This window comes from Chelonia mydas, chromosome 9, assembly GCF_015237465.2.
Source record: "Chelonia mydas isolate rCheMyd1 chromosome 9, rCheMyd1.pri.v2, whole genome shotgun sequence".
Taxonomy (NCBI): domain Eukaryota; kingdom Metazoa; phylum Chordata; order Testudines; family Cheloniidae; genus Chelonia; species Chelonia mydas.
The window spans coordinates 71,469,537-71,497,440 of record NC_057855.1 but is presented as its reverse complement, the minus strand read 5'-3'; the positions used below and the strand labels follow the sequence as shown (position 1 = coordinate 71,497,440).

The 27,904-nt window shown below is 38.0% G+C and overlaps 1 protein-coding gene and 1 long non-coding RNA gene across 3 annotated transcripts in view; one reads left to right on the top strand and one right to left on the bottom strand.

The window, feature by feature from the left end:
- LOC122461604 overlaps positions 1-27,904 on the bottom strand; it is a 621,770-nt gene that overhangs the window by 445,080 nt on the left and 148,786 nt on the right. Inside the window, exon 4 of the long non-coding RNA XR_006283608.1 lies at positions 25,967-26,078. This is a non-coding gene — a long non-coding RNA (uncharacterized LOC122461604). The remainder of the gene's footprint in view (positions 1-25,966; positions 26,079-27,904) is intronic.
- KLHL4 (kelch like family member 4) overlaps positions 541-27,904 on the top strand; it is a 77,434-nt gene continuing 50,070 nt past the window's right edge. The window contains exon 1 of one of the 2 annotated variants that reach the window (XM_007059450.4): positions 541-1,287. In XM_007059450.4, the coding sequence (XP_007059512.2) occupies positions 869-1,287 (419 nt within the window). In that variant the 5' untranslated portion in view covers positions 541-868. The remainder of the gene's footprint in view (positions 1,288-27,904) is intronic. The other variant, XM_043522000.1, reaches the window with a different exon arrangement.

Genomic DNA, 27,904 nt, shown 5'->3' with positions numbered 1-27,904 from the left:
TTTGACAGAGTGTGTACGAGGGCAAGAGGGCGTTTACACAGGCACTTAGCCAGGAAGCACTGTGTTTTTCACAGATATGATCATTTAGGGAGGGTTTCTCCTCCAATTTTTGTAAGCTCTTCCTTTTCTCATCCCCACACTTAGTCATAATGATACACCAGAAATGCTATCCCTAGTTAAGACAATATTTCATACACTACTGCACAATGTACTTTAAATAAGAACGTTCACTTTCTTTTAGGTAAGCACTTCAACGCTGAAGACTATTTATAGATATTTCACATAGTAAAGTGAGGTCTACTGCAATAAATGTAGTAGACCTGTTAAGGAAAATGTGAGCTGCAGGATACTTTCAGAGTGAATCATTAGCAAAATCCACATCATTAGTTCACCGTTCATAATTTTGTAGTGAAATGCAGTATTGTTTATTAGCAGACTACATGCAAATCCTCATGGGAAACAAGATCTTACCACTTTATTTGTATGTGCTTCTCTGCATCTTAAGTTGCTGCCTAAGATCCCTCAGGATCATGTGAGGCTAGGTTATATCTGAGAGTGCTGTGCTGTAGTGCTGTATGTAAGCTTAGCAGCTGGGTAGTGTTATGGTAGCTGCTTTCCTGTGCTAAGCTGATTTACTTGTTTAAGGTCTGACCTCACCATCCTGTCAGTATGGATTCCCACCTATACAGTTAACAGCAGCTTAGCATCGGCTTGAAGTGCTAGCAGTATATTAGTCAGAAAAAAAGAGGGCTACTGGTATTTGTTCCTTTGTCGTCTTTTCTTAAGAAGAGGCGCTGAAACACAAGAGATAACAAAGAATCCATTTCCTTTCTAAAAGAATAGGCTTTTGTTCTTTTTTCCTGCAAAAATGTCAGTTTCTGGAAAGAAAGAGTTTGATGTGAAACAGATCCTACGGCTACGCTGGAGGTGGTTCAGTCACCCCTCTCAAGGTTCCACAGGCACTGGAGGCTGCCTTCAGGAAGGATATGAGCATAGAGGGACACCGGTTCAGAATAGGTTGAAGAGCCACTCTCGGGACAGAAATGGGCTAAAGAAAAACAACAGTCCAGTTCACCACAATATACTGGCACCAGTGCCAGGTCCAACCCCTGTGCACCACCGATCTATTCAAACCTGGCATCAACAAAACCTCATAGAACAGCTGCGAGCAAATGAGGATATCTCCAAAGCAAGCACGGAGGAAAATTGTGTCAAAGAAGATTCAAGTAAAAATATACAGGAGTTGCAGATGATCACAGACGACAATACAGATGAACCCACTGAGAGGTAGGCGTTTTAGATGTCTGCACTATACTCCTATCCAAATTATTCCTAAATAATGTCTTTGTTTTTAACTAGAGTTGCCTACTACATTCCTTGAGCTTGCACTGTAAAATACAGATGTGACTGATAAAGAATATTTATAAACAAAAAAGTGTTCAAAATGAACATGAGCCTTGCTATGTATTTTTTATATCTTTTATGCTTCACATTTTTCATTTTTGAGATCTAGTTCCTAATGAATAAGATCTGTCACTGTTTCCTTTGTTACTGCTTTTAGCAGCTCCAAAAAACATGTTAATTTGTTGCCCTAATTTCTTATGCATAAAAACAATGAAAAAAACAATCCATCATAAAACACAGCCCTCATTCTGATTTTATCAATAACTGCAACTTTGAGAAATGTAAAATGTTGGAGACGCACCCATTATGTTGTTGCCACCAGTCTGTTAGCATCTTTACTGCCCCTTTTTACTTCCTCCTTGATAAATATAATTAACCTTGAACCATGTGGAAAGGGACCTACTTGGCCTGGCTTTGAAAAGGTTCATTTCAAATCATATTACCTTCACAGCTAATTTGCTAGAGAGAGACTAAATACTCTCTGCAAGCTCAGGTAATAAAACATTACTTACAGCTATGAGATCTTAATGCAGGAAGCACAGGGTATGAGTTATTTTAAAATGTTAATATTGAGGGCTAAGATATTTATTCAAGTCATTTGATTGAGGGTGACAGGTAATATGCTTATTTTATTTTTGCTGATTTTTTCTAAGCAGATACCAACATTTATGTACAATTCCACACAAAATTAGATCCAATCAAGTGAATATTTTAACATGGCAATGTATTTGTTGTATTTTGTGGATTTGCTATCACTATACCAGGAAAATTGAGGATCTTTACACTGTAACAAAAATGCAAGACTAATTTACTTAGAGACAGTTTCTGGCAGTAAGACACAGTTGACAGTTTGTGTATTTTTAGCAGTTATCTGTTCAAATTGTGATATCTGGCATATAGGACATCTGTGATTCCTTAAATATATGTCTGTACAAAAGAAAATGCATTCTTAAATTTCTTAGCCTGAAATTTCATTTCAAGTAGCATCCTACCAGTCAGTGTTTATTATATAAATTCATCACAAAACAAAATCAAATAGGGAGCAGTGTATATAAAACAAATCACTGAAGTTCTCAAATGCAATCAGATCAGATAAAATTAGGTGTATGCAGGTTAACTTGGTCAATCAATTGTCAGAGGAATGAAAGATCTAAAATATAAGGTCTGCCTTGTTGAGATAATACTGGATATTTGGAACTGTTATGAAAAAACAGTCAACGTTTCCTAAAAATTAAGTCGAAGTATAAATTTGCTGAGAAAGTATGTGAATGAAAACACTGCCAACAAGAACTGTATTGCATCAGAGAAGTGTCCACTGATTGTTCTGAAACTACCTGAGCTTCAAATTTAAAAAAACTATACATTTTGACTATGAAGTGAAAAAGAAAAAGAAATGATCAAATTCAATTAGAGAAGTTATTAAGGACCTGTCTCTCAAAACAATATATTCACAATATTTACCCTTTTGTATATAAACATTCTATCATAATCTGACAAAATTCTGTGTCCTAACGTTTCAGCCAATGTGTCATTTCAAGAATCTGTAAAAGTACTAAAGTCTGCTTCTTGCTTTAAAAATCCTATATAGAAATATACAGCATATGTTAGTATGTGCACACAGCGAAAACAAATCTCTCTCTGGACTCTTCTCCTTTTAGTGTCTCTTGGAAAAGTTTTATACTGAGACTATCATTTTTTTACAAATATAAGCCTCTTATGAAATAATGCAGCTATTCAAGCCAGTGCTCTTTCCACATAAATATTAAGAAAAGATTCTGCTTTGTTTTATATTTTTAAAAAGCCTGTTAAACTTGAAAATATAAAACTTAACTGCAAGGCGGTGGGGGAAATACCTTAAAAGAAGTTTTAATACAATCTTAGCAATCTTACTTTAGCTCCTATATCTCAATTTCCACCATCAACACCCCGCACCAAAAAAAAAAAAAGTTATTTCTATGCCATACAACTCCATACACAAACCACACACATTAATTCATATTGTCATTGCAAGAGTAGATGTTAAATAATAGATGCACTACAGTTCATAACAAATACAAAGACAAAGCCTTTACTACGTTACCAATAGAAGTTGTTGCTGTCATAAATTGACACATACTTTTTCTTCTCTTTAATGCTCTGGTACCAACAAAAGCAATCATCTTAAACCACACAGGGCCTGACTTTTCCCCAGAGATGTTAGGAAGCCACGATTTCAACCAGAGTCACTGGGAACTGCCAGTGCTCAGGCCTTCTGAAATATCAGTCCCCCTCAGTCTTCTGGATCTGCTTACTACATCTTACTACACTGTTAAAGCTATGGCAGATTACCACAGCCATACACTCCAAGTTTCTCAACCGTGCCTGAATCCATACAAAAGGTGTTATCAACAGTAGCTCTTGTTCTAGGAGTGTAATGCCTCCATAGAAGTGCCTTGCTGCCAAACTCTTTAAGTGTGCAGTCACATAGCCATGGAATCACTATACTGTAGTAGGTAGCAATCAGGAGGTATACACAATTACTTCAATCCCAGTATTCAAAACACAGAAAGTGTAAGTACCATGCTGCTTCTAACCATCCCTCCACTCCTCTCTAGATTCAGAAGCCCTATTTGTAGCTGGACTCTAAAAAAGAGGGGAGAAGTTCTAAGGGTCACTTTGACCAAACCAGAGACAGTAAGAACTCTATGATAAACGGGAAAGGACAGGAAACCAGGTCAAGACCTTTACCATAAACAGGCTTTTGAAACCACTTCCATTTGGCAATGTAACTCTTATGGAATCTAGGTGAAAATTCCCTGCAAAAAAAAATTGATTCAAACCTGAAGATCTGGCCAGGGTGTTTGAAGTTTTCATCTTTTCCTAAGGACTCATCTGCCTTCTAGCTGTAAAGGTCTGTGTCTACAAAAGACAGTACAAACCTTCAGCCCTGGGTCTCAGAAAGACCACAATTCCTTGAGGCAGGCAAGCCCCGAGAGAGAGATGGCATTGATGCCAGAGATATCAAAGGAAGTCCCAAGGGAACATTTGGACACACATACAGAATTTCTTTTCCATTCCCTCTTTCTGGAATGGGCTCAAGAGACAGCTTTGTGTCATATAGATAAATATACTTCCAAACCTATATAGATATATTTACAACAGCTGAAAATTGGCATTTCTTAACCTCAGGAACCCTAGTTTATTAAATAAGCAAACTCTTTCAAAGTACTTGGAGGCACCTGTCTTCAAGCAGACAAATACAATAAAATGCTTGGTATTTTTAGGCCAAGCTGTTTTTGAGACACTATAAGCCAAAAACACTAGGGAACTTTCCAAAAAGCTGAGAAAATAATACCTGATTTTTAAAAAGATTAGCATCTCTAAAATACATGGTAAAAGTTTCCTTGTACTTTAAGAATAAAGATCTATTCTGGCATCAGATCCTATATGGAACATTTTAGAGAGTCTTATTTCAACTTGGCAAAATTAGCAGGGAAGGGCATGAACAGATTTTAACAGAAATTTAGTTCTAATGTCAACTATGGACAGAGATAAAATGCAGAAGTGAAAGTCTGATAAATGGAGGCTACTTACATTATAGAAGTCAAGTTTTTAAGGGGAAAAATATACATACATACTATACACTAGAGGGGTGACTAGAGAAGGGAAAATGCAAAGGCTGCTTAGATTACACGCTAATTGGAAGATACATTAAAATTAACAAAATAGACTATTGAAGAGTGATCCCTATAGAAAACAAAAAAATTGAAGCACCAAATAAATTCCAGGTAACATTTTGTAGGCAAATTCCCACATCAAAACCAATATATAAGCTGGATATTAAATATCTGTTCGCTATATTTTTTATGAAAACATTGGTATGGAATTGATGCCTGATAGATGCGATTATGTATCCGGATCTGTGGAAGCATACAGTATCTACAAAAGCAGAGATGTATTATTCCAGGAAACACACTACCATATGCGTATTGTTTAACACTATGTTCATCCAGGTTATTGTACAATATGTGAGATTTAGAATTAACTGTGGTATGTAAGATACCACAGCTATTTCCATTTTTCAGCAGAGATTGAACTGTAGTGTCTATGATATCACGATGTATTACCTATGGGTAAGTGTGAGCACTGTCCAAGTAAGGAGCTTTTGAAAAATCTCAGCCTTGGAGATTTAGATGTACAACTCCCATTAATATGAGTAGAATTTTTCCCTCTAAATTGTAAGGTGGTTTTGAAAGTCTTAGTAATGGTGTATAGGATGGTGAAGTATATATTCAGTAGGACTCCTTTCTCCATGGAGGCAATGTATTTTCTGTAGTTTCCACTTACAATTTTCAGTTATATCTGGTCATTCATTCTGAAAGATTTTGAAGTTTCTGAGATTCCACTTGAGGAAATGTTGAGAGGATAGTCTGAAGTATCTTATAAGAAATGTGTAGTAGATTTCTTGTTTAAGACTGAAAACTCATTTAAATGTCAGCTATGTATGCCATCCACAGAGAAACTTTATTACAAATCCTATCCCTCACTCTCCGATAGACATCTATCTATACAGTAAGCCAGTAGACCCTTCATATATCATCTATTACAGTGGGGGTATCTCTCTTGTAGCTACTCATGATGGGGTGAAACCCATCACAGGATGGAAAGGGAAAGTTAATTATAGCACAGGTGCAATAGATGTACCTAATGATATGCATCTCAGCCACAGAGTGTGGGATGGGATGCATTCGGTGATAACTTCATGGACACCTTGGTCCCATTAAAGGGAGGAGAGTTCAGTCTGAAGGCAGAAGCCACAGACAGACTATGTTATGTGTGAAGGAGGCTATCTTAGACCACTTGCGAGCAGAGCCTTGCCCAAAGGACAATGCCAACTGACTTGATGACATGGTGGTTGTGTCCTGATAGGAACTCATTGGATAAGGTATCTGAGTGAATAATTTTAGAACAGTTTTAATGAGTCTTGCCTGCTGGATCCCAAAGGACAGAGGAGGCTGTACTAGCACAGAACTGGATTCTCAACTTGGGGAGATACCAGAAAAGGATGAGCAGAAAGCTCAGGGTACACAGATTGGTGACTGCTGATCAGGCCATACGAAAGGTCATACAAGACAAAGAACAGCCGGAGGAATACTATCAAGAGAATCTGCAGGAAAAAGACCTATGGGTTATGGGTGCATGAGCTAAAAGAAGAACTAGAACAGGAATTTGGACCAGCACAGTAAGGAGGAGGTGGTGTGATGGGATAAAAACAATCACAGGCTAGAAAGAGATTAATAATTATTAACGGGAAACAATAGATTACTTAATTAGTTACATCTCAATCACAGGGTGTGGGACTGGAAGGTATCAGGTGATAACGTAGTGGACACAGAGGCCCCAAAAAGGCAGGAAAGTTCTTTCTGATCAGAGAAGTAACAGGGAGCAGACAGGATCCTATGAAAGGCTGAAGTGCCAGAGGCTGTTGGAGGCTGCAAGTTCTAGGAAGCTTCATTCTAGAGCTGGAGAGAGACAATGGAACCCCTGGAAAGGGGTTAAGCACCAGACCCAGAAGAGAGGTTGATTCTCTTCGGGACTTTTGACTGTACTGGGACATCTGTTGCCCCAGAAGGGGGTTAGTTTAGCAACTTCTCAACTAGAGGGCTGAGTGGTGCACAAAGAAAGATGACCTGCGGGGGCACCAGAGACAAAAGTCTGCAAAATCACACCCTGACACAAGGGGGCACACTGGAGGTGAGTACGATAGACAAACGCTACAGTTCTGTTTCTTTTTTAAATAAATGTCTGATATTATCAGAAAAAAGCCTCAGCTGACATTTTTCAGGTAGGAACATCATGAAAGAATTATCCATTTGATTGTTGCAATATCCCTACAGGTTGGGAGAGTGTAGACTATTAAACAATGGAAAATGAATCAATGAGAGTTCTCTGGTCCTAATTGCCAGTTCAGAGTAATATCATTTGTCTTAGTTAATGTGGCATTTGCCAGTGGCACAGTCTGTCACATTTCTTATTAATAAAGGACCCTTTTGGAGAAGCTTTCACACTACACACTCATCATGCCCATCTAAGTTTTGCAACAGACATTCAGTGACACATAATGGCATTTTAATTTCTCAGGAGCAAAAGATCAGTTCCTATCAAAAAGGACGAGAGTTGATCATTTCTTTGAAAAGAGAACATACAATTTTTGTTTTTTAAACCGAGCATATTCAGGCTAAAAAAATCCTCTCCTTACTGAGAATACAACTCTGAGTATTCAACTTAAACTTCTAGACTAGTTAATAATGTTTGAGAATAAATAAAAAAGAAAAATTAATGAGTTAATTGTATACAGCACCCAGGAATTAAGACAGTATTGTGGCTGTAAAATGTCATCACTTTAGTTATTTGACCAGGCTACTTAGTAACTGTCTCAATGCAGAATGTGAAAAGAATAAAAATGACAAGGCACTCACTTTCCAACCTTAACTAGAACATGGACAGACCATGGTATATTTAGTAGAACAGGTGAGCAACTACTGTGTTCAATATGCCCCATCGGGAGACTAGTTCCCTGCCAAGAGTAAAGAGTCAGACTTGTAATACAATTTCTTGATGCTTCAGGCAAAGTTTAGAACTACTATTGCTGATCTCATCCAGCAGCAATCTTTATTTTTAAATGAAGCCATTAGCTGTTTTATTTTATCCCATGGTTTCACTGAACTTCTAGTGTTGTAAAGGAAACCTTTCAACACTATTTGACATACTCACTAATGTAATAAAGAACGCTAAAAGATGTGGCTGGACAAGAAATAGTTTGCCTCTGATCTTCATCAAGAGCTGAAAACTGATTTTAAAAGTGGTTACTGGATTTTAGGCAAGCTATATGTTATAGTCATGCAAGACATAGGAAGAGGTTTGGAAAACAGCATAGATAAAACTGAGGGCTTAAGATGCTGAACACAATGCTTTCATTATTTCTAAGAGAAAAAGGAAACTCTAAACTGTACCAAAGGTCTAACTATTATATTGGAGAAAAAAAATATAGAGCTGTGCAGAAGATGGAAGTTCCTTTTTACAAAGGATTTTAAGATTTCAAAATGTGGCTTAATTCGAAACAAACTCACTCCCCAAATTTAGAAATTCTCTGCAAAGGAGTATTCATGGGAAAAAATCATTTTGGTTCAAAACATTTCATATTCACAAAATTGAAGTCACTTCAGAACAAGAAAACAACATGTTTCATTCTGGAAATGTGGAAGGGAGCTGCACTGGGAGGTGGGAAATAGGGTCTGTGCAGAGCTAGCTTCCCTTCCTGATTTCAGAGCAATGGTAGGGATCGTTGGCATAAAGGGTAGGTTAGACGTAGGGCCCTACCAAATTCTTGGTCCATTTTGGTCAATTTCTTGGTCATAGGATTTTAAAAACCGTAAACTTAGTTATTTCAGATATTTAAATCTGAAATTTCACAGTGTTGTAGCTGCAGGGGTCCTGACCCGAAAAGGAGTTGTGGGTGGCGGGGGAAGTCACAAGGTAATTGTAGGGGGGTTGCAGTATTGCCACCTTTACTTCTGTGCTGCTGCTGGTGGCGGTGCTGCCTGCAAAGTTGGGTGGCCGGAGAGCAGCAGCTGCTGGCTGGGAGTCCAGCTCTGAAGGCAGCACTGGTGTCAACAGCAGTAAGGGTGGCATGCTATGGTATTGCCATCCTTACTTCTGCACTGCTGCCTTCAGGGCTGGGCCCTCAACCAGCAGCCGCCGTTCTCCGGCTGCCCAGCTCCAAAATGAGGGTGACAATACCATGATTCTCTCCCCCTCCATCCCCCCCACAACCCCCTTTTGGGCCGGGACTCCAGTTTGAGAAATGCTGGTCAGGGTAAAAGTACACAAAAGACCATATTCCACGGGGGAGACCAGATTTCACGGTCCCCAATGCGTTTTTCACAGCCGTGAATTTGGTAGGGCCCTACTTATGCACTCTAGTTCCCCTTGCTCTGGCACACATGAAAGGCCATGATCTGTCCCTTCTGCTCCGAGAGCTGTGAAAAAGTTCTTAATATTAAGTTCCCTTACCAAGATATGACATTTTTGCTAAAAATTATGTGCAAATATAAATAAGTAAAGAAAAATGCATGGCTGAAATGTTATAAACTGAGAATAAAAACAAAATTAAAGTAAATATTAGAAGAAGTGTGTGGTCAGAATTATTCTGGAGGTTTCTGGAAATCTATAGCACTGAATGACAAACCTACTCATTTGGTAAATTTGACACCACGATTTTCAAGCTTCCTTTTTTATGAATTAGTATCTAACTTTTCTTATAGTTTGCAAAGCTTGCTTCCGCAAATAGACTGTTCACCTGAGTCTCCAGTGTTGCTGTGCTTGTCTCATACATAACAACGTATGCTTGCAGAGCGATGCAGTGTGTTTTAGCCACATAACTGCCTTCAGTGTTTCTCCATGTACCATATGCAAACGGATGTTCAACCAAAGATGGGCATACTCCTCCAATTGGCTAAGCCTCTCAAAAGAATTTTTACACTGAACAATTTCATGATCCCATGAGCAGGTCTCACTAATTAACAGATTAGTTTTAATAAGATGGTATTAGAAATCCTTAATTGGAATTTTGTATATTCCTTTAAGGGAATGTCTTCAATTGCTCAAGAAGAGGAAAAAGGAAATAAAGGAGGAGACTCCACCAGTCTTTATTTCTGATTGATAATTCCATTGACATTAGGAGCGTGATACTCATATCATGAGATGGGTAAACTTCAAAGAGAGAGACGTGTACTACTTATGTATTGACTGCCAATGGGTGTACAAATGCAACAATTAGTAGACACATACAAAAAAAAGTGTAAGACTCAAATCTGTTCTTGAATTCAGATCTTCTACACCTCAAGGTAATGTGCTGCCACTTCATTAAAATAGACATGCTAACTTGCATCACTATAAAAAGATTGTCAAAATATGCCTGCAATTACTTAAAAATATCCTCCTCAAAATCAGTAACTCTGGGACCAAACTCCCTAATTCTAAAAAAAGTTATGAGAGGGTAACCTGCGTAATTCTGCACAATACCATTGACCTACAAATATTAACCTATCTAACCATTCTTTGCAATCACTGCAGAAAACCAGCTCATCTGAAATATGCGCCTTTTTTTGCTAAAACCACTAAGTGCTATCAAACAAAGGTCTGGAAAACCCAAGAAACTTTTATGAAACAAGTGCATCATGTGAGTCTGAGATGGAAGTACATTTTTAACATATGACCGGTTATTTGCAAGCAGCAGTTTTCCACTTTGCATGAATACACACACAGACAGAACTCAAGGAAATGTTAGTTTCTTGTGAATTTTTCCTCTCTATACAAAAACAACAGGAGTACTTGTGGCACCTTAGAGACTAACAAATTTATTTGAGCATGAGCTTTCGTGGGCTACAGCTCACTTCATCGGATGCAATAAGCCCATGAAAGCTTATGCTCAAATAAATTTGTTAGTCTCTAAGGTGCCACAAGTACTCCTGATCTTTTTGCGGGTACAGACTAACAGGGCTGCTATTCTGAATCCCCTCTATACAGTATTTCAGATTATATAAACAGAAGCAAATACAGTTATCTGTCTCTAATTTAGCACATGTCTCATGCAAATGCTGTCAGCAGATTGGCAGTCATGTGTAAGAAAGGCTTACATACCATAAATTCTCTTTTGTTGCAAGAATACCTTTGTCTCATGTACAAAAACAGTCTTGGCCTTATTTACTTGCAAATAATTTTCCAATTAGACGCCTTTATCACATTTGAAGTGGGATGTACAGAAACGAAGATAAACTTGGTCCTATAGATGTGAAGAAAGTATGTCCCTGATCAATGGAACTATATCGGGAGCATTTAGCTCATATTGTCTGAATCACTACCAGGTGTTTGAAGATCCCTTGATAGACAACCTGTGTCAGATACAGTAGTGATGGAGTGTGGCCTGGAATATAGATGGGAATCATAAAAAATAAAGCTAATTTATTTATCTGTCATTTCTTACATTAGGGAACATGGGCCAGCACCAAAAACAGACAGCTAACCAAAACACATACCTCAGCTTGTTAACGCAGTCTGCATCACCAGAAAATACTAAGACTCAGATCCACAAGGGTACTTAGGTGCCTAAATCTGAGACTTAGGCCTCTGAGTCCCAACTTTGCTCCACCTATCTCCTATCTAAGCCCCAGAGCGATTTACGAACTGGGGGAAGCTAAACATTCAGCTGCCTCTTGCATGGGGCCTGATTGAGTAGGCACACTCAGAGACTGCCTACCAGATCAGATCCTATTCAAAATCTAGCTGGAAGAAGTGGTGGTCACCTTATAAAGTTTAGCCCAGTGGTTAGTACACCCTCCTGGGATGTGGGAGACCCAGGCTCAATTCCCCCCTCTCTGCCAAAGGGGAAGAAATGATTTGAACAGCCTTCTCCCCACCTCTCAGGAGAGAGTTCCAACTACTGCGCTAAAAGTTACAAGGTGAGCCCCACCAGCACTTCCTCCTCCTCTGGCTTGTTTGTGTGGAGTGAGACAGGCACCTAACTCATTCTCACAAGATGTGCCTTAGGCACCTAAGCCATCTGACTCTAGGAGATGGGGTCCTGTTTGTGGATCACTTGCAGAGGTGGGCACCTTCCTGCAGCCTGGACTTAGGAGCCTAGTTCCATAGGAGGGGCAGGGTTTAGGAGATACCCGTCATCAACATCTCCCATTGGCTAGCTTAGGCAGCTCCCTGCCTAGCATACTGGCTTTTGTGGATTGCATTTAAGGTGCCTATCCCTCCTATTCATTGTGCAGAGAGCCTAGGAATCTAACTCAGCTTTTGTGAATCGTACTGTTGTTCTTGTGATTTTCTGGACACTGCAATGCCTAAGTCCCTTCATGGATCTGTCCATAATTATGTGGGATCTAGTTAATTATTAAAGATTCTTTTCTCCTTGTTATAGTTTCCTGTTGGCGTGACTGAGGCTCCCTCCTGCTCCCTTTCATTACTCACCAACACCTAGGCCTATATCCTCCAAGGAATTTAGGCACCTAACTTTCCTTTAAGGAACTGGACCCTGATTCCCACATTCAAGTGTTTGGCTAGGACTACCCAGACACTTTGGAAATGAATTGGGGGAAGGGAAGGGCTGCCCTCCCAGAGCGAGAGAAAGGATTTGAACAGGGGTTTCCCACCTCTTGGGAGAGATGCTCTAACCACTGAGCTATGAGATATTCTGATGGGGAGGGGGGGAGGCTCTTCAATCTTTACTCTTGCAGCTGCTCCACAATGCATAACTAACAAATGAGTGATTGGAGTAGAGAGACTGGATCCGGGTTTTCCCACCTCCCTGGTGGGTGCCCTAACCATTGGACTGCAGAGTCATTCTTTCTTTCTCTCTCTCTGTCGCACAACAGCTACAGTAGAACCTCAGTTACAAACGTTTTGGGAATGGAGGTTGCTCATAACTCTGAAATGTTCGTAACTCTGAACCTTATAGTTCTTTCAAAAGTTTACAGCTTTGAAACTTTACTATGCAGAAGAAAAATGCTGCTTTCCCTTTATTTTTGTTAGCAGTTTACATTTAACACAGGACTGTACTGTATTAGCTTTGTTTCTTCTGCCTCTGCTGCTGCCTTAGTTTTGTACCTCCGGTTCCAAATGAGGTGTGTGGTAAACTGGTCAATTCATAACTGTGGTGTTTGTATTTAAATATTTATCCAGAGTGGAACAGACATTAGGCCACAGAGAGAATGAGAGAGAGTGAGAGTATGTACCTTTGTGCATCCCATGCCTTTTGACTACGTACATTTGGGTCCTACAATCAAAACTGTTATGGTCTATTCCAAGTTTTGTTGTTGACCTCCTCTATAAACTTGAGCAAATAATCCAACTTCTCTGTGCCTCAGTTTACCCATGTTAAAGGTAAGTATCAATTACCTACCTTTCAAGGACAATGTAAAGCTTAATCAGTGTTTGCAAATACCCATCTTTGCATCAAAGATTCTATACAGGAGCAAAGTATTTTTAATAATATTAATAAATTATGTTGATGCAGTATACCACTTTGCTTCACAGGTCATTTTTCCCATGACATTATCTAGCACAAAAATCTCAGCTACACTATATTACTGTTACATTTTCTATTGCAATACAATGATCTAAACAGTAGTAACAGACAGTGGCAATACTGGAGTGTTTTCATCGGAGAAAGAGGGCAGAGACTGTCAACATTTGCTATGCTTCAATTCCCCTTACAAGTTAGAAATAAAGAGCAGAGGGTGCCAATCTTGCAAAGTGCTGAGTATTTTCAATACTTGTTGATTTTAATGAAAGTTGTGGAAATTCAGCACCTTTCAGAATTGGGCAATACATACCTGGATGTAAATGAAAACTGATGTGTGAACCACTGAAAGGTAAGAAATCTTAAGTGTGGAAGAACAGCTATTCTGAGATCATTCGTATGGTGTGTGTTGCCAGGGAAACCTTTTTTTTTTTTTTCTTAAAACACAATATGAATTTAGCACAGATGCTCAGCAAGCTCTGTGTATGTTATAATTTTACATTGCACTGGAATATTAGGAATTATATATATTATAATTATATTTTCTTAATATTTATATATTATATATTTAAAAATTATATATTCTTAAATATTTATTGTTTAAATATGTATCTGATTAATTATATTTTAGCCATGTCCTGTATTTGTGGGGGATCTCTCATGTTTTGTCTCGTTTGCCACATTCATTGTGATTTCTTTGCTTCCGGGACACAAGCTTAGCTTTAAATGCAATTTTTAAAATATCAGGATGCAGTTCTGAGTTTTCACAGCAAAAAAGTGTGCACTCAGAGTTTCTTAAATTCTGATCCGTACAGGTTCACATTTTAGATTATAAAATGTTTGGGGGAAGTGATCTTATCTTTGCATATTTGTACAGTGGAAATAAGTCCACCTCTGATGTCCAGATTTTATAATGGATGTTGAAAGAGTAGACTGGGTTCAGACAACAGCTAGAAATGATTTGTGTTCTGAGACAACAAAAAAAGCTCCTATCTTTGCCTTCAGTAATAATTTAATAAAGTGCATCTAAGACTGTCCTGCCAATCCATAATCTGTCAAATTTCATGATGGGCAGTTATGAAGTTGTTGTTAGAGCAGTTAGAGTGGTTTTATTTTGTTAGTTAAATCTATAATATAAAGTTCTTCACCTATAAAGAAAGGAAATGAGATGAGTGTCACTGAAATGAAAATTGTGATGATATATATGAGTAGAACTACACTTATAATGATAACAAAACTCACCAAATCTTTAGTACTATGTAATGTAGAAACTGGAGAAATTGTTTATTGGTGGACCACACCTTTATTAAAATAGCATTTGCCTGTCCATGTCTTACATCAGCAGGTGGAGAAAAAAAGATGCCTAGTTGTGTAGTTTTAAAGTCTCAGAACTACCAGATCAGTTTGAGATTGGATTGGGGAGGAAGGGGGAAAATGATTCTTGCTATGAGGCAATCTAGTTGCTGTAGTGAAAGGCACCATTTAGTTATGAAGCAGACATCAGCCATTCCACACAAATTATTCCCATGTCATCAGATTCTCTCTTTTCCGGTGCACCAACAATTCTGAGATTGAGAATTTTCTGCTGGTTTCCTAGCTCATCAGCTCTGACAGCTTCTTATCAGTCAAAACTGATGTAAATATAATTAAACCATAGCAGTACCAAGAATTTTAAATCTGACACACAAACACACACCTCTTTGTGTTGTATCTTGTCAGAAACATTCGATCTTTTTATCTACTCTACTAAAAAATATCCTGCCATGTGTCTACTTCAGTATTTTGTACAGTAAATCCATACATTTGGCAATAGCAATTTTCCCGGTTTCCTATTGTAGTAACCCAGGCAGTTATTGTTGCTCCACCAGGCAAAGTCTCAGCTTGTGATAACAGTCCCTCTAGACAGGGAAGGTTATGGAGGGCAGGGGGGAAAAAAACACAACAAAACAACCACCTTAAGACTGCGGAGAGTTTTTTTTTTTTTTTCATACATTTAACCATGCCTATGTGAACCTTGAAGGAAAACTAATGGCTTTAGATCTCATTTCTGTTAAAATATACAAATAAAGATGCTCCATATGAAGCTTACATGAGAGTCCTCTAAGCAATAGCACTCAGGTACATGCTCTCCGTTTACCCTTATGAACAAATCACTATCTAGTTCAATTACTAGTTAGCTTTGTTTAAATTAAGGCTTCATTACACTGTTTTAGTTAGTGTTACAGTGCATTAAAAACTGAATTTAACACAACTGGCAACAAATGTGAAGTAAGGTCTGGAACAACTGTGCAACCTGTTTAATAATTCAAGAGTATTCATTTGTCAGATATAAAGCTCCTATTTGTACTGCACAAAGTACATTTCTCCCAATATATATATTTTTTTTAGCAAAACACCACATTGATGCTTCTTCTGTTCATATATACAGGATGATCTCTTGAATCAAACATAGTTCTGTATAATTAATAAAACATCCTCTGTTGTGCGCCACATGTGAGACAATTAGAGGAAAAAGCCATTATTTCATTCCTGCTGGTTACTACTGTGACATTTCATAAACTAAATTGATGGTGATCATTGATCTGATTTTCCTGTTTGTCATCTTTTAATGTAGAAGTCATATCATATATTTAAAAGAGGTTAAAAATGCTAAAGTATGAATGGCAAAATATTTGTATTGTTTGTTACTTGTTTCTTTTGTAATCAGCCCATCACATTTATCAGGATTTTTTGTGTTGTCCTACATTAGCAGATCCTTAAAATAAAACACTCCTGTCCTGAGTGTTATGATATACTTAAAGCTAATTTTTCAATGTAAGAATGGCTGGTACAAAGCAGGAAGGGATTGCCATAGCTTTCAATGGTCTGTAGAAAACTCACAAGATAAAAAGGAAAGCAATGGGAAAAAAAAGGTCCTGACCCAGATAAAATATAGTTTCAACTTTGTCTGTCCATGTCTTACATCAGCGCTTTACATTGAATTTTCTCCAGTAGACTATGTTCAAAAGCATGTCTGTGTTTAAACAGGGGGCAGTGTATAGGAAATTGTGGACCTACCCTAAAAAAGTTACATCAGTTCTGGAATAACAATGTTTTGGTAAAAGTTGGGAGTACAGTTACTTAATATGGCCTACACCAGTGGTTCTCAGCCTGCAGCCCAATCAGCACACAGCTCCGGCCCATGTGACATCCTCAGGGCCATATAGGTAGTACATATATTGTGTGAATATGTCCCACATAACACACAAAAAGCTGCATATGCAGCCCACAATGGTAAATAGGTTGAGAATGACTGGCCTACACTAACAACCAATAGGAACATAGACATTGGCATACAGGTTCAAACTAGTACCAGATGTTTCAGAGGAAGGTGAAAGAAAACTTGTGTGCAAAATTATGGAGTAATCTGCCTACAGAGAGCTAGATCATGGCCTTTATACCACAACCTTATGTATCACATTAGCAACTACAACAGGTTCTCTTTGAATCACTATTTTTATTGTTCAAATGCTCAAATAAAATCTACGAAAGAGGCACTTGTTTTCTTTTGCAGACGTTCTGCTGGTTTGTTCCAGTTATCTTCGTGTGGGTGTTTTATAATTCTACTTTTAAATTATAATGTCATTCAATTTATTTACTACTGAAGGAAGACTCACTGATCTGTCATTTCAGTTTCATTCTGGTTTCTTTTTTAAAACTAGGTACAATATTTGCTACTCTTCGGTCCTTTGTTATGGAAGTTGATACTAATGACATATTGTAGGTTTCTGTTAGCAGTTCAGCCACTTAAAAATTAAGTTATTTAGAATTCTTTCATTAATAACCAGCCAGCCCCAACAACCAGTTGATCTTCAATTTATTACTTGGTTCCAGCACTACTATTTCTATGTCAATCTCTGACAGAACCGCATCTTAACCTGCCAAAGTAAACCTTTTGAGGGATTTTTGTACAAAAACTGAGGACTTCTGGCAAAAGTCAGATATTCTGGAATAGTTTTAGCTAACACATGTGGAATTTCTGCAGGGATTATTCATTTTGGATTGGTTTGGAAATACTCAGAGTTCTATTTAGGAGAAAATCCCAGTATTAAGAAGAGATGGGCCCCAAATCAAAATGCAAAAGCTGCAATCACAAACTTTTGAGAACATTTGAATCTCACGCAATTAACTTAAAAAAAATGAATCACGATTAATTGCAGTTTTAATCGCACTGTTAAACAATAGAATACCAACTGAAATATATTAAATATTTTGGATGTTTTCCTGCATTTTCATATATATTGTATTCTGTGTTGTAACTGAAATCAAAGTTATATTATTTTTTTATTACAAATACTTGTACACTAAAAATGAAAAACAAAAGAAATAGTATTTTTCAATTTACCTCATACAAGTACTGTAGTGCAATCTCTTTGTTGTGAAAGTGCAACTTACAAGTGTAGATTTTTTTTGTTACATAACTGCACTCAGAAACAAAATAATGTAAAACTTCAGACCCAACAAGTCCACTCAGTCCTCCTCCTTGTTTAGCCAATCGCTAAGCTAAACAAGTTTGTTTACATTTACAGGAGATAATGCTGCCCTCTTCTTATTTACGTCACCAGAAAGTGAGACCAGGCATTTGCATGGCACTTTTGTAGCTGTCATTGCAAGGTATTTAAACGCCAGATATGCTAAACATTTGCATGCGCCTTCATGCTTCGGCCACCATTCTGATGACACTCGTTAAAAAAATAATGGGATAATTATATTTGTGATTAAACTCCTTGGGGGAGCATTGTATGTGCCCTGATCTATTTTACCTGCATTCTGCTATATATTTCATGTTATAGCAGTCTCGGATGATGACTCAGTACGTTGTTCATTTAAGAACACTTTCACTGCAGATTTGACAAAATGCAAAGAAGGTACCAATATGAAATTTCTAAAGATAGCTACAGCACTCAACCCAAGGTTTAAGAATCTGAAGTGCCTTCCAAAATCTGAGTGGGACGAGGTGTGGAGCATGCTTTCAGAAGTCTTAAAAGAGCAACACTCTGATGCAGAAACTGCAGAACCCAAACCACCAAAAAAGAAAATTAACCTTCTGCTGGTGGCATCTGACTCAGAAGATGAAAATGAACATGTGTCTGACCGCACTGCTTTGGATTGTTATCATGCAGAACTCGTCATCAGCATGGAAGCATGTTCCCTGGAATGGTGGTTGAAGCATGAAGAGACATTTGAATCTTTAGCGCATCTGGCACATAAATATCTTGCGACGCTGGCTACAACAGTGCCATGAGAATGCCTGTTCTCACTTTCAGGTGACATTGTAAACAAGAATTGGGCAGCATTATCTCCTGAAAATGTAAACAAACTTGTTTGTCTGAGTGATTGGCTGAACATGAAGTAGGACTGAGTGGATTTGTAGGCTCTAAAATTTGATATTGTTTTATTTTTGAATGTCTTTTTTTGTACATAATTCTATATTTCTAAGTTCAACTTTCATGATAAAGAGATTGCACTACAGCACTGTTATTAGGTGAATTGAAAAATACTATTTCTTCTGTTTTTTTACAGAGCAAATATTTGTAATAAAAAATAATATAAAGTGAGCAGCATACACTTTGTATTCTGTGTTGTAATTGAAATCAATATATTTGAAAATGTAGAAAACATCCAAAAATATTTAAATAAATGGTATTCTATTATTGTTTAACAGCGCGGTTAATTTTTTTAATCTCTTGACAGCCCTACTATTTTTCCATCAAATACATAAATATTGTCTAGAAAAAAGTTAGATGGCAGATTTATATTTAAATAAAGACTAAATAATATTTTCAAACTCATGTTGGTTCTGAATCCCCATTAAATACATGATTATTTCTCTTCAGGTTTTCAAATTACCAGGAGTTATTAGTTTTGTATAGCTGATTGGAATAGAGAAGCACTGTTACACAATGGTGAGCAATCTTAAGGGTCAAATTATTTTATGTGATACATTTTAGCTGAAACAACCGCTGTTAAGCAATCCACACTACCAATTTCATCTTCTACAGGGGCCAAAGGAAAAAAGTTAGTTTTCCTTTCAGCTAATGATTTTTTTTCTTTACTGTAAGCTTAGTTACCATCATACAACAACATATCTTACTTATGGCAAATCTCTCTTATGATGATACTATAACCTCAACTTGAGCTGGTCAAATAGTAAAAGAAGAGAGCCATAAATATTTTCTTGAATAAATGTAATGAAATCATTCTGACACTATTCATAGATCATATTTATGAATCTTCTGTTGACAATCAGTTTAATAATAACAATGTTGCAAATCTTAGTTCAATTTTTAAAACTGAAGGACTATTTTAGAAAATTGCTACCCATAAATCATTACTCATAATTCACCATTCATTATTCTCATATTTTAGAAGTTTCAATCGTCTGCTTAGGGAGCAGAATCAATATGATGTGACCTAGATGACCAATCACATACCATAAATAAAGAATAGCGAATAGGTAAAGTCAACATTTCACTATCAACCATTCTATGAGAATTGTTCATATAAGTTACTTGTCAAATACTTGCAAATAACCTATGTATTTATAGAAATTGGGACCTATTCACAATAGGAAAAATGGCTAAATTCATCAGATAATTGCTTCACAACAAATAATTTGCCTACTACATCCTCTTCCCACTAATTACCACGAATAGAAATCATGAACAATACTTCAGATTGCAATTGGCTCACCTAATTAACAGTACATTAAAAAGTAACTAGCACCGAGTGCAGACTGAGTACTATGATTATTAAAGAGACAAAGTGGGTGAGGTAATATCTTTTATTGGACCAACTTCTGCTGGTGAGATACGCAAGCTTTTGAGCTTAGGGTATGTTTACACTGGCAAGTTTCTGAGTCACAAGTTATAGTACTTTTATTAAAACGCTGGAATTAAACCATTGTTGTGTGTCCACACTATGCTGCTTGTGACACTGGGGTGCATCCACATTAGCAGCTCTTGCAATGGCAAAGACGGCAGTGCACTGTGGTAGTGCATGTCTCCAGGGCAGCCGAGTTCAAAATAATGAGCAGAGCAGTCACCTGAGGCATTATGGGACAGCTCTGGAGGCCAATTACAGCGCAGAAAGCAATCAAGTGTCTACACTGGCCATGGAGAGCTGGAGCCTCTGCACAAATAGCCTTACAACTCTTGTCAAGGTGGTTTTTGTGCAGCACTGCAAGTCAGGAGTTTCTCGCACAAAGTGGCTTGGCAGTGTGTATACATCTGCAGTTTGAGCGCAAAAAGATGCTTTACTGTACAGAAACTTGCCAGTGTAGACAAGCCCTTACACAGAATTCTTCTTGAGGTTTGGGAAACTAACCCAGAGTGTCATTAACTAAATACAAGGTAGAACAGATTGTTTAGCATAAGTAGTTAAGAGATATTTCAAGGGATCAGTCAAGGTGAAGTGGCCGTTTAACACCCCTTTAGTCATATTGAGGAAAGTAAGGGGGAAGGGAAGCAGCTGGCAGTCTGATTGTTAGTGGGTTACAGATTGTTGTAATAAGCCATAAATGTAGTGTCTCTATTCAGGCCATGAATAATAGGCCACTTCACCTTCACCACATCAGACGATAATGCCGGCAATTAAAATGGTGCTTACCTTTCCACGGTGGGGGAAATTTTCATCACCATAAACGGCCTTTGATAGTCTCACTCTCTCTATCACAGCTTACAATTCAAAATGTATTTTTATGAAATTACCTTGATTTCATTGCTCCATTAAAAATTTTACAATCTAAACCATTTTCAATGGCAGGACTAAAGAACAAAGCTTTCAATACACTGTATTTTATGTTTTTCTCCCCCTACCTTCATCCATACCTATCCCTTTTTTCTTTAGTTTTTCCTCTCACTTTCACCACTTACTTCTAAATTATGTCCTTTGGTGCTGACTATAATCTTCTACGTCATCAGGGTGCAATAGGAGTGTGGTGGTTACGCACATCAACATCACAAGTTATTTCCTGATACCACTGTTTCTATGGAAGCAAAGGTTTGCAGTTACCGTGGCTATCCCAACCTTCTATGTACATCACTTTGGAGGAAGGGGAAGTTGGGGCAATATTATCTCTACCCTACCATATTGATTAAGCTTCTCCTACATAATTCACCTTGTTCTGGTTCCCATATTGTCTATGGTAGTGCTTTATGTAAATATTTTACCAGGGAACCACAACTGAAATTAGATATTTCAGTAGCACTGATGCTTTAAGCAAGGTTTTCTGCCATTCATATCAACATCATATTAGCTCTTCAGACTTTATTTTATTTATTTATATTTTTCATTGTCCCAATTCAGTTAAGTGAAGGCTTAAAAGCACATTTGACAAAGACCCATTGAAATAGATAACAGGCAATTACCACTGCATTCTTTCCAGATACAGAAAACATCTGTCCATCAACTTTAACACCAAGAATGGTATGCTTCTATAAGTCAGACTATTTAAAATATAGTATTAAATACTTGATGTTCTCAGATAAAGACAGCCCTATATAATGTAATCTCAGATTGTAAAGATGATTAATATAATTATTTCATTACCTTGCACTAAAAACCTAATTTGTTAAAAAGACAAAAATGATTTCTTGAATAATGAGTACATATCTCAAAAAAATAGGGAAAGGATTTTATTGCACTTGTAAAGTAAACTACATAAACAAAAGCTAACAGAAACCCGTCAAATGACTTTTCTGAGAGTGTGAATAAATAATATGCAGTGCATGTTAACATCTGAGCTTAGAACAGGACAGAAGCAGAAAACAAAATATTTGGGTTTGGAGGGGGATGATCACCACTTGAGACAGGCAGTACGGCCAGGGTCATTGGTGTCATATGAGGACTAGCTATATTATCATACATTTTACAGTGTCTGGGAAGTAATTCTCTCTCTGAAACAAGCTTTTCAGTCCATTGTAGATCCAGGGTTCTGCAGTGGCTTTCATTAGTTTGGAGGAGGTGGAGTCTGTCTGGTATATGTTGGACAATATGTTTCTCAGTGTCTTTATGACCTGTGTGACTGAGCCAAACTCAGTCAAAAACAAAAAAAGGCAAAATGAAAACCTCTCTCTGTCCTTCTTTGTTCTTTTTGAGACCAGCTAACCAATCTCAGATTTGTTTGATCTTTTCAGTGAAATAGGCAGCCAGCTCCTCACAGTGGGAGGTATTCAGCTATGGGGATGAGCACAGACTGTACTGATGTAACTGGTTTTCTGTGTAGTGCAGTTATGCTGATTTAGAGCCAGCTGGATGGAGAAAGAATGAATTTGGCTTCCTTCACAGCTATACAGGAATAAAACAGGTTTTGCTCTTTCCTATTGAAATCAGAGATGGTGATGCACCACCAGCATTCTAGTCTTCTGCCATCGCACATCATCTGATGCAGTGCATCCTTGAAACATGGTGAGCAGTACTGTCAGTGAATAAGTGAGAATTTTGGATCAAAAATGTGTATGGACAGCAGATTATTATAGAATTCTAGATGTCTGTCCAAGAACCTCACCAAGATTAGGACCCCATTGTTTTAAATGCTGTACAATCGTAGGAAGACAGTCTCTGCTCCAAACAATTTAAACTGTAAATAGACAAAACAGATGGAGGTGACAGAGGGGAAACACGAAGCGCAGAGAGGTGAAGAGGCTTGCCCAAGTCAATGGCGAGCCAGGAAGAGAACCCAGGTCTCCTCAGTCCCAGTCCTGTGTCCTATCTACTGGACCAGGTCCATGATAAAAAGGGGAGATCCACATATAGAAGCTCCACTCCATCTACAGACTTTAAAGGTACATCGGGGCACAGGTCATCAGAATCTTAAGACTGTTGCCAGAACAAAGGTAGTGCGTTAATATGATGTACTGGGGCATTGTGAAAGAGGGCAGAGTTAAGGTTGCATGGGCATTAACATAGCTTTTTTGCCATTGAATTACCTAATTTTTTTTTAAAACAGGAATAGCTATATTGTTGTTAGGAGTTAATAGTCACTTAGGCAGTTTTACATCTTAGCTCCTTGAGCCAGTCCTCTGACCCCCCCAGCATTTCCTGTCCTGCAGATCAGCTGTGCCCCACGCTTTGGCTTATGCAAGTAGTTCAGGTCTCGTCCTCTGCCTCATGTGACCAGAAACTTGGTGCACAGAACTCAGATAATACAACACAGTGTCTCATATCCTTATGCCATTGATCTTTAAATACAAATTATCTTCTTCCATCGGAAGTGAACATATGGTCCTTACAACATACTGGTAGGTGTGAATCCAGATTTTTATTTATAAACTGCAAGGGGCAGAGCACTCTGTCTCTGATCCAGCAAACTGCTTAAGAACATGACTAACTTTAAACTCAAGAGGTCTGATCCAAAGCCCACTGAAGTCAACGAGAGACTTTCCATGGACTTCAGTAGGCTTTGGATCAGAACCACAAGTTGTTTAAGACAACACGCTACTCATATCCTTAATAAAGGAGATAACTTATTTTAACCAATTCCAACACTGAGAAGTGGCAAGATTATGTCAAAGAGGTTCTTTGATGTATCAGGGACAGTTGTCAGCAACTTTCATGACAACCCTCAAACAGCAGCAGAAAAATCACTACTGTTGCAGAGACAACAGTGCATGTTGACATTTGAACAAATAGTTTATTTCACTGATACTGTATTATTATTATTAGAGATTTGTAGTTGTCATAGCCAAAGGAGAATTGAACCATGTTATTTTCATTTTTTTCATTTTGCTCAATAAGATACAAGTGACAATTTTACATTAAAGCCTCCTAGTTGTAGAATATACCCTAGAAAGCAAACTGTTGGTATAAAACTGTAAGGCAGGCACAGGATGTCAATACAAAAAAAACCCACAACATGCTGTCTTAGATAAAGTGCTTCAGATAATCTTCCATATTTAATAAAAAGAAAACTGAACAATGGGAATACCCACAATCATTAATAATCTGCATTACAATCGTCCTGAACATTAATTTTTACAATTAACCACACAATTAGCCTAATCTCAGTATAAGAATTTAGGTACAACTTTCTTGTTTCAGGTAAAGTTATATAGTTTTGTATTTTCCTGAATAGTTCATAGAATAAATAGTAAGTTTATTGTTTCGTCTGTTTATCAGTTTATAGCAGCTCTAAATGTTTTTGTATCCTGCTGGTGTTTTCAGTTTCTTTGTTTGCCAGTGGACTAACTCCAGAAATGAAATGTATTATCTTCTTTTTATAGGAGGAATTAAGATATGATTTTCCCAAATTGTGTCTGGTGCAAATTATAGTGGCATTTCTTTATACATCATTGTGCTTGGGGGAGGCGGGGGAGAGGAAATACAACTGCAGTACTTTTTCTTAATATGTACTTTGTAAATGCCACACTTTAAACATTTCTGTAGAAATGCCAACGAGTACATTTGTACTTGTAATACAGGAGATAACTTATTTTAACCATTTCCAACACTGAGAAGTGATAAGATGATGTCAATAGAGAGTCAAAACATTACTAAAAACAGGCAGCTGAGAGCACCATGTACTACTGCATTGTAAAATTACCCCTTTAAACTTGGATTTAGATTTGCTTTGTTGAGTGGTTGCTGAAATGCAGCATGAGAATCACACATATAATTTGCTATCTCTTATGATCAAAAGTAACAACTACTGAGTGTACTACAATTATTCTATTCCCACCAGGAAATAGACATCTATCATTCATATAATAGAAATTTAGGGCCCTGATGCTATAGGCAGCTACAGGACAGCAGACTCTTGTGCTTACATGTGGAAGCTTGCAGGATCAGGGCCTGAGAGAATTACCATGTTTCTAATACAATTCTATCACCTGCAACGTTTACTTTAGTTAATTAACATAAAATAATCAGTTTCAGAGGAAGGACACAAACTAATATTTGCTAAATGGAAAAATTATTCAGTATAAGGACAAGGAAAAGGAGCTGGGACTAAAATGACAAAATGAAAATCTATCAGTGCAGATTAACATGACAAAACGCAAACAAAATTCTAGCTTCTATTGGTGTTTCATTCATGAAAGAAAGATGATCTTGTGACTAGAGCTGGGCAGGAACTAGATTTTCTGTTTAATGGGAAATTCCACAACTTTAAAAAATGTTCCATTCCAAAAAAGAACAAAACCAAAACAGCTGAAATTTACCATTAAACAAAGTTCTGGGAAAAAAGTATTTTGGATCAATTAAAATGTTATGTTTCAATTACATTGAAACATTTTGGTCTCATTTTGATTTTTAAAATGTTTTTATTATGCCATATAAAATTTTAAAACAAAGTTATTTTGAAATAGAAAATCAAAATGTTTCATTTGAAAATGGTTGAAATGTAACGTTTTGATCTTAACATTCAGTTCCATTTTCTTAATATGAAATGTAATCAAAATCAATACATTTCCACAATGTTTCACTACCAATTAATTGTAAAATTTATCTGTGCCTTACCTTAAGTTTCCTTTCTTGGAGTAATAAGGTTCAGACACTGGGTCTCTGCTCTCTGCAGCCATGGAAGATGACCAGCCTTGTCAATCAGTGGCAGTGAAGGGTAGTCCCACCTCTGAAAAAACATAGGTTTATGGAAAACAGATCCTGTCAAACTAACTTGATATCTTTTTTTGATGAGATTATAAATTTGGTTGATAAAATGTTGATGTAATATATTTAGACTTCTGTGAGACATTTGACATAGTCATAGACAAATAGACAGACATTTTAACCACATGACATTTTGGTTAAAAAAACCTACAACCATACAAAATAAACATGGCACACATGAAAGAGATTAAAACTGCCTGACAGGTCTCAAAATATAATTGTAGACAGGGACTCATCATCAAGGTGGTGATGAAGCATAGCAAACTGAAACAGGAACTAGGAGCAATAACCTGAACATAAGGGCCTGGTGACCCATGGTGCCACCTGGGAATGACAGCCTAAAAGTTAGGACATAGTGATCCAAAGAAGCCTCTGGCGAAGACAAACCAATACTTTCCCAATCTCAGGTGTGGCAGGAGATCCCTAACCCACTATTAAACCTCCCAGGGTACATGATAAGGAATACATAGTTTCTCTAAGACAGCTGCAGACCTCCTAAACATCATTTACAATATTCAGTGCATTGTTGCCTGAAAGAGTCTATTCTCTGTAGTTTTGTTTTTTGTGGGTTGGAGCGGGGAGAGGAGGGTTTGAGTTTTTTAGGTTTACTTTTTGAGTCTACTATCTTATCTGGAATGCTGGCCTTCCTTCCCCATGGAGAGAGAATTCCCTTTGTTGAGAAGAGCATATGCACACCTAGAGGAATCAATACAACACTATGGCCTGGTCTTTTCTGCATTGATTTCCTATGCTGCACTCTGTGAGGGTGACCATGGGAAGCTGGTGGGGATGATTTTCCCTCATGCTGCACACTGTGAAGGGGAGTAGGGGGAAACGGTGCTGAGGAGTTGCTGTACTCTACAGATTTATGTGGCTTGAGGGAAACAGATTTTAGAATGTTTCCTTTGTACCTCTTGCAGTAACTCCTATAGAAATCTCCTGGACCAGAATCTTCAGAAGATAAAGGGAATCAATGGGCTCTTCTTCTCTTAATGCTTTTTTGGAGTGTGGGGAGTGATGTGAGACCTCTTCCGAGCAGCTTCTTTTCCCTAAGAGAGTAGTTCACACCAGGGTGCTAGCCTGGGTACAGCAGTGGGCTTCCCAGGGTGCCATGTTTTATTCAAGGGAGATTCTAGGCCATGACCTGGACATAGGCTGATACCACGCTGAAGCACCAGGCTCCAACCCTGGACATTCAAAAGGAGTCTTTGCCAACTTCTGCAATGTTCTGGGAGACAGAACTGGCTGACATAGCTGGCAGGGAGTAGCCCTGAGACACTGAAAGGCTCTGGAGGGAGCAAGCTGTAGAATGGAGGGAGGAACTGGTCTCAAGGACCCCTTACCAATCTCTCTTTGCTCTGTCCAGTGGCGCTGGAACACTTTTACTAGTGGGGGTGCTTAAAGCCAGCCCCTTACCCCTGTCTGCCCCCCCTCTGGGAGGGGAGGGACCCATTGTAAGAGTGTCGAGGCTGGGGGTGGGTGCAGGGCTAGTAGCCAAGACACCACGCGTGGGCCTGGAGTGGAGCCCTGGGCGCAGGGCTGGTGGGAGGGGAGCCCCAGGCATGGGGCTGGGACCCTGTGTGCAGGGCCATGAGTGCTGCCCCAGACAGTCAGGTATTCTGGGGAAGTTTCAGAGTCTGTGGTGGTGAAAGATAGAGATTGACAATGAAATCAAACGTTTGTTCAGTAATCAATTTCTAAAAATAAAACTTTCAAGGGACATATTTTCACGTAAGGTGAGAGTCTGAGACCCTTACTCACCTGTGTGTGTGTATTTTGGTGAATTTT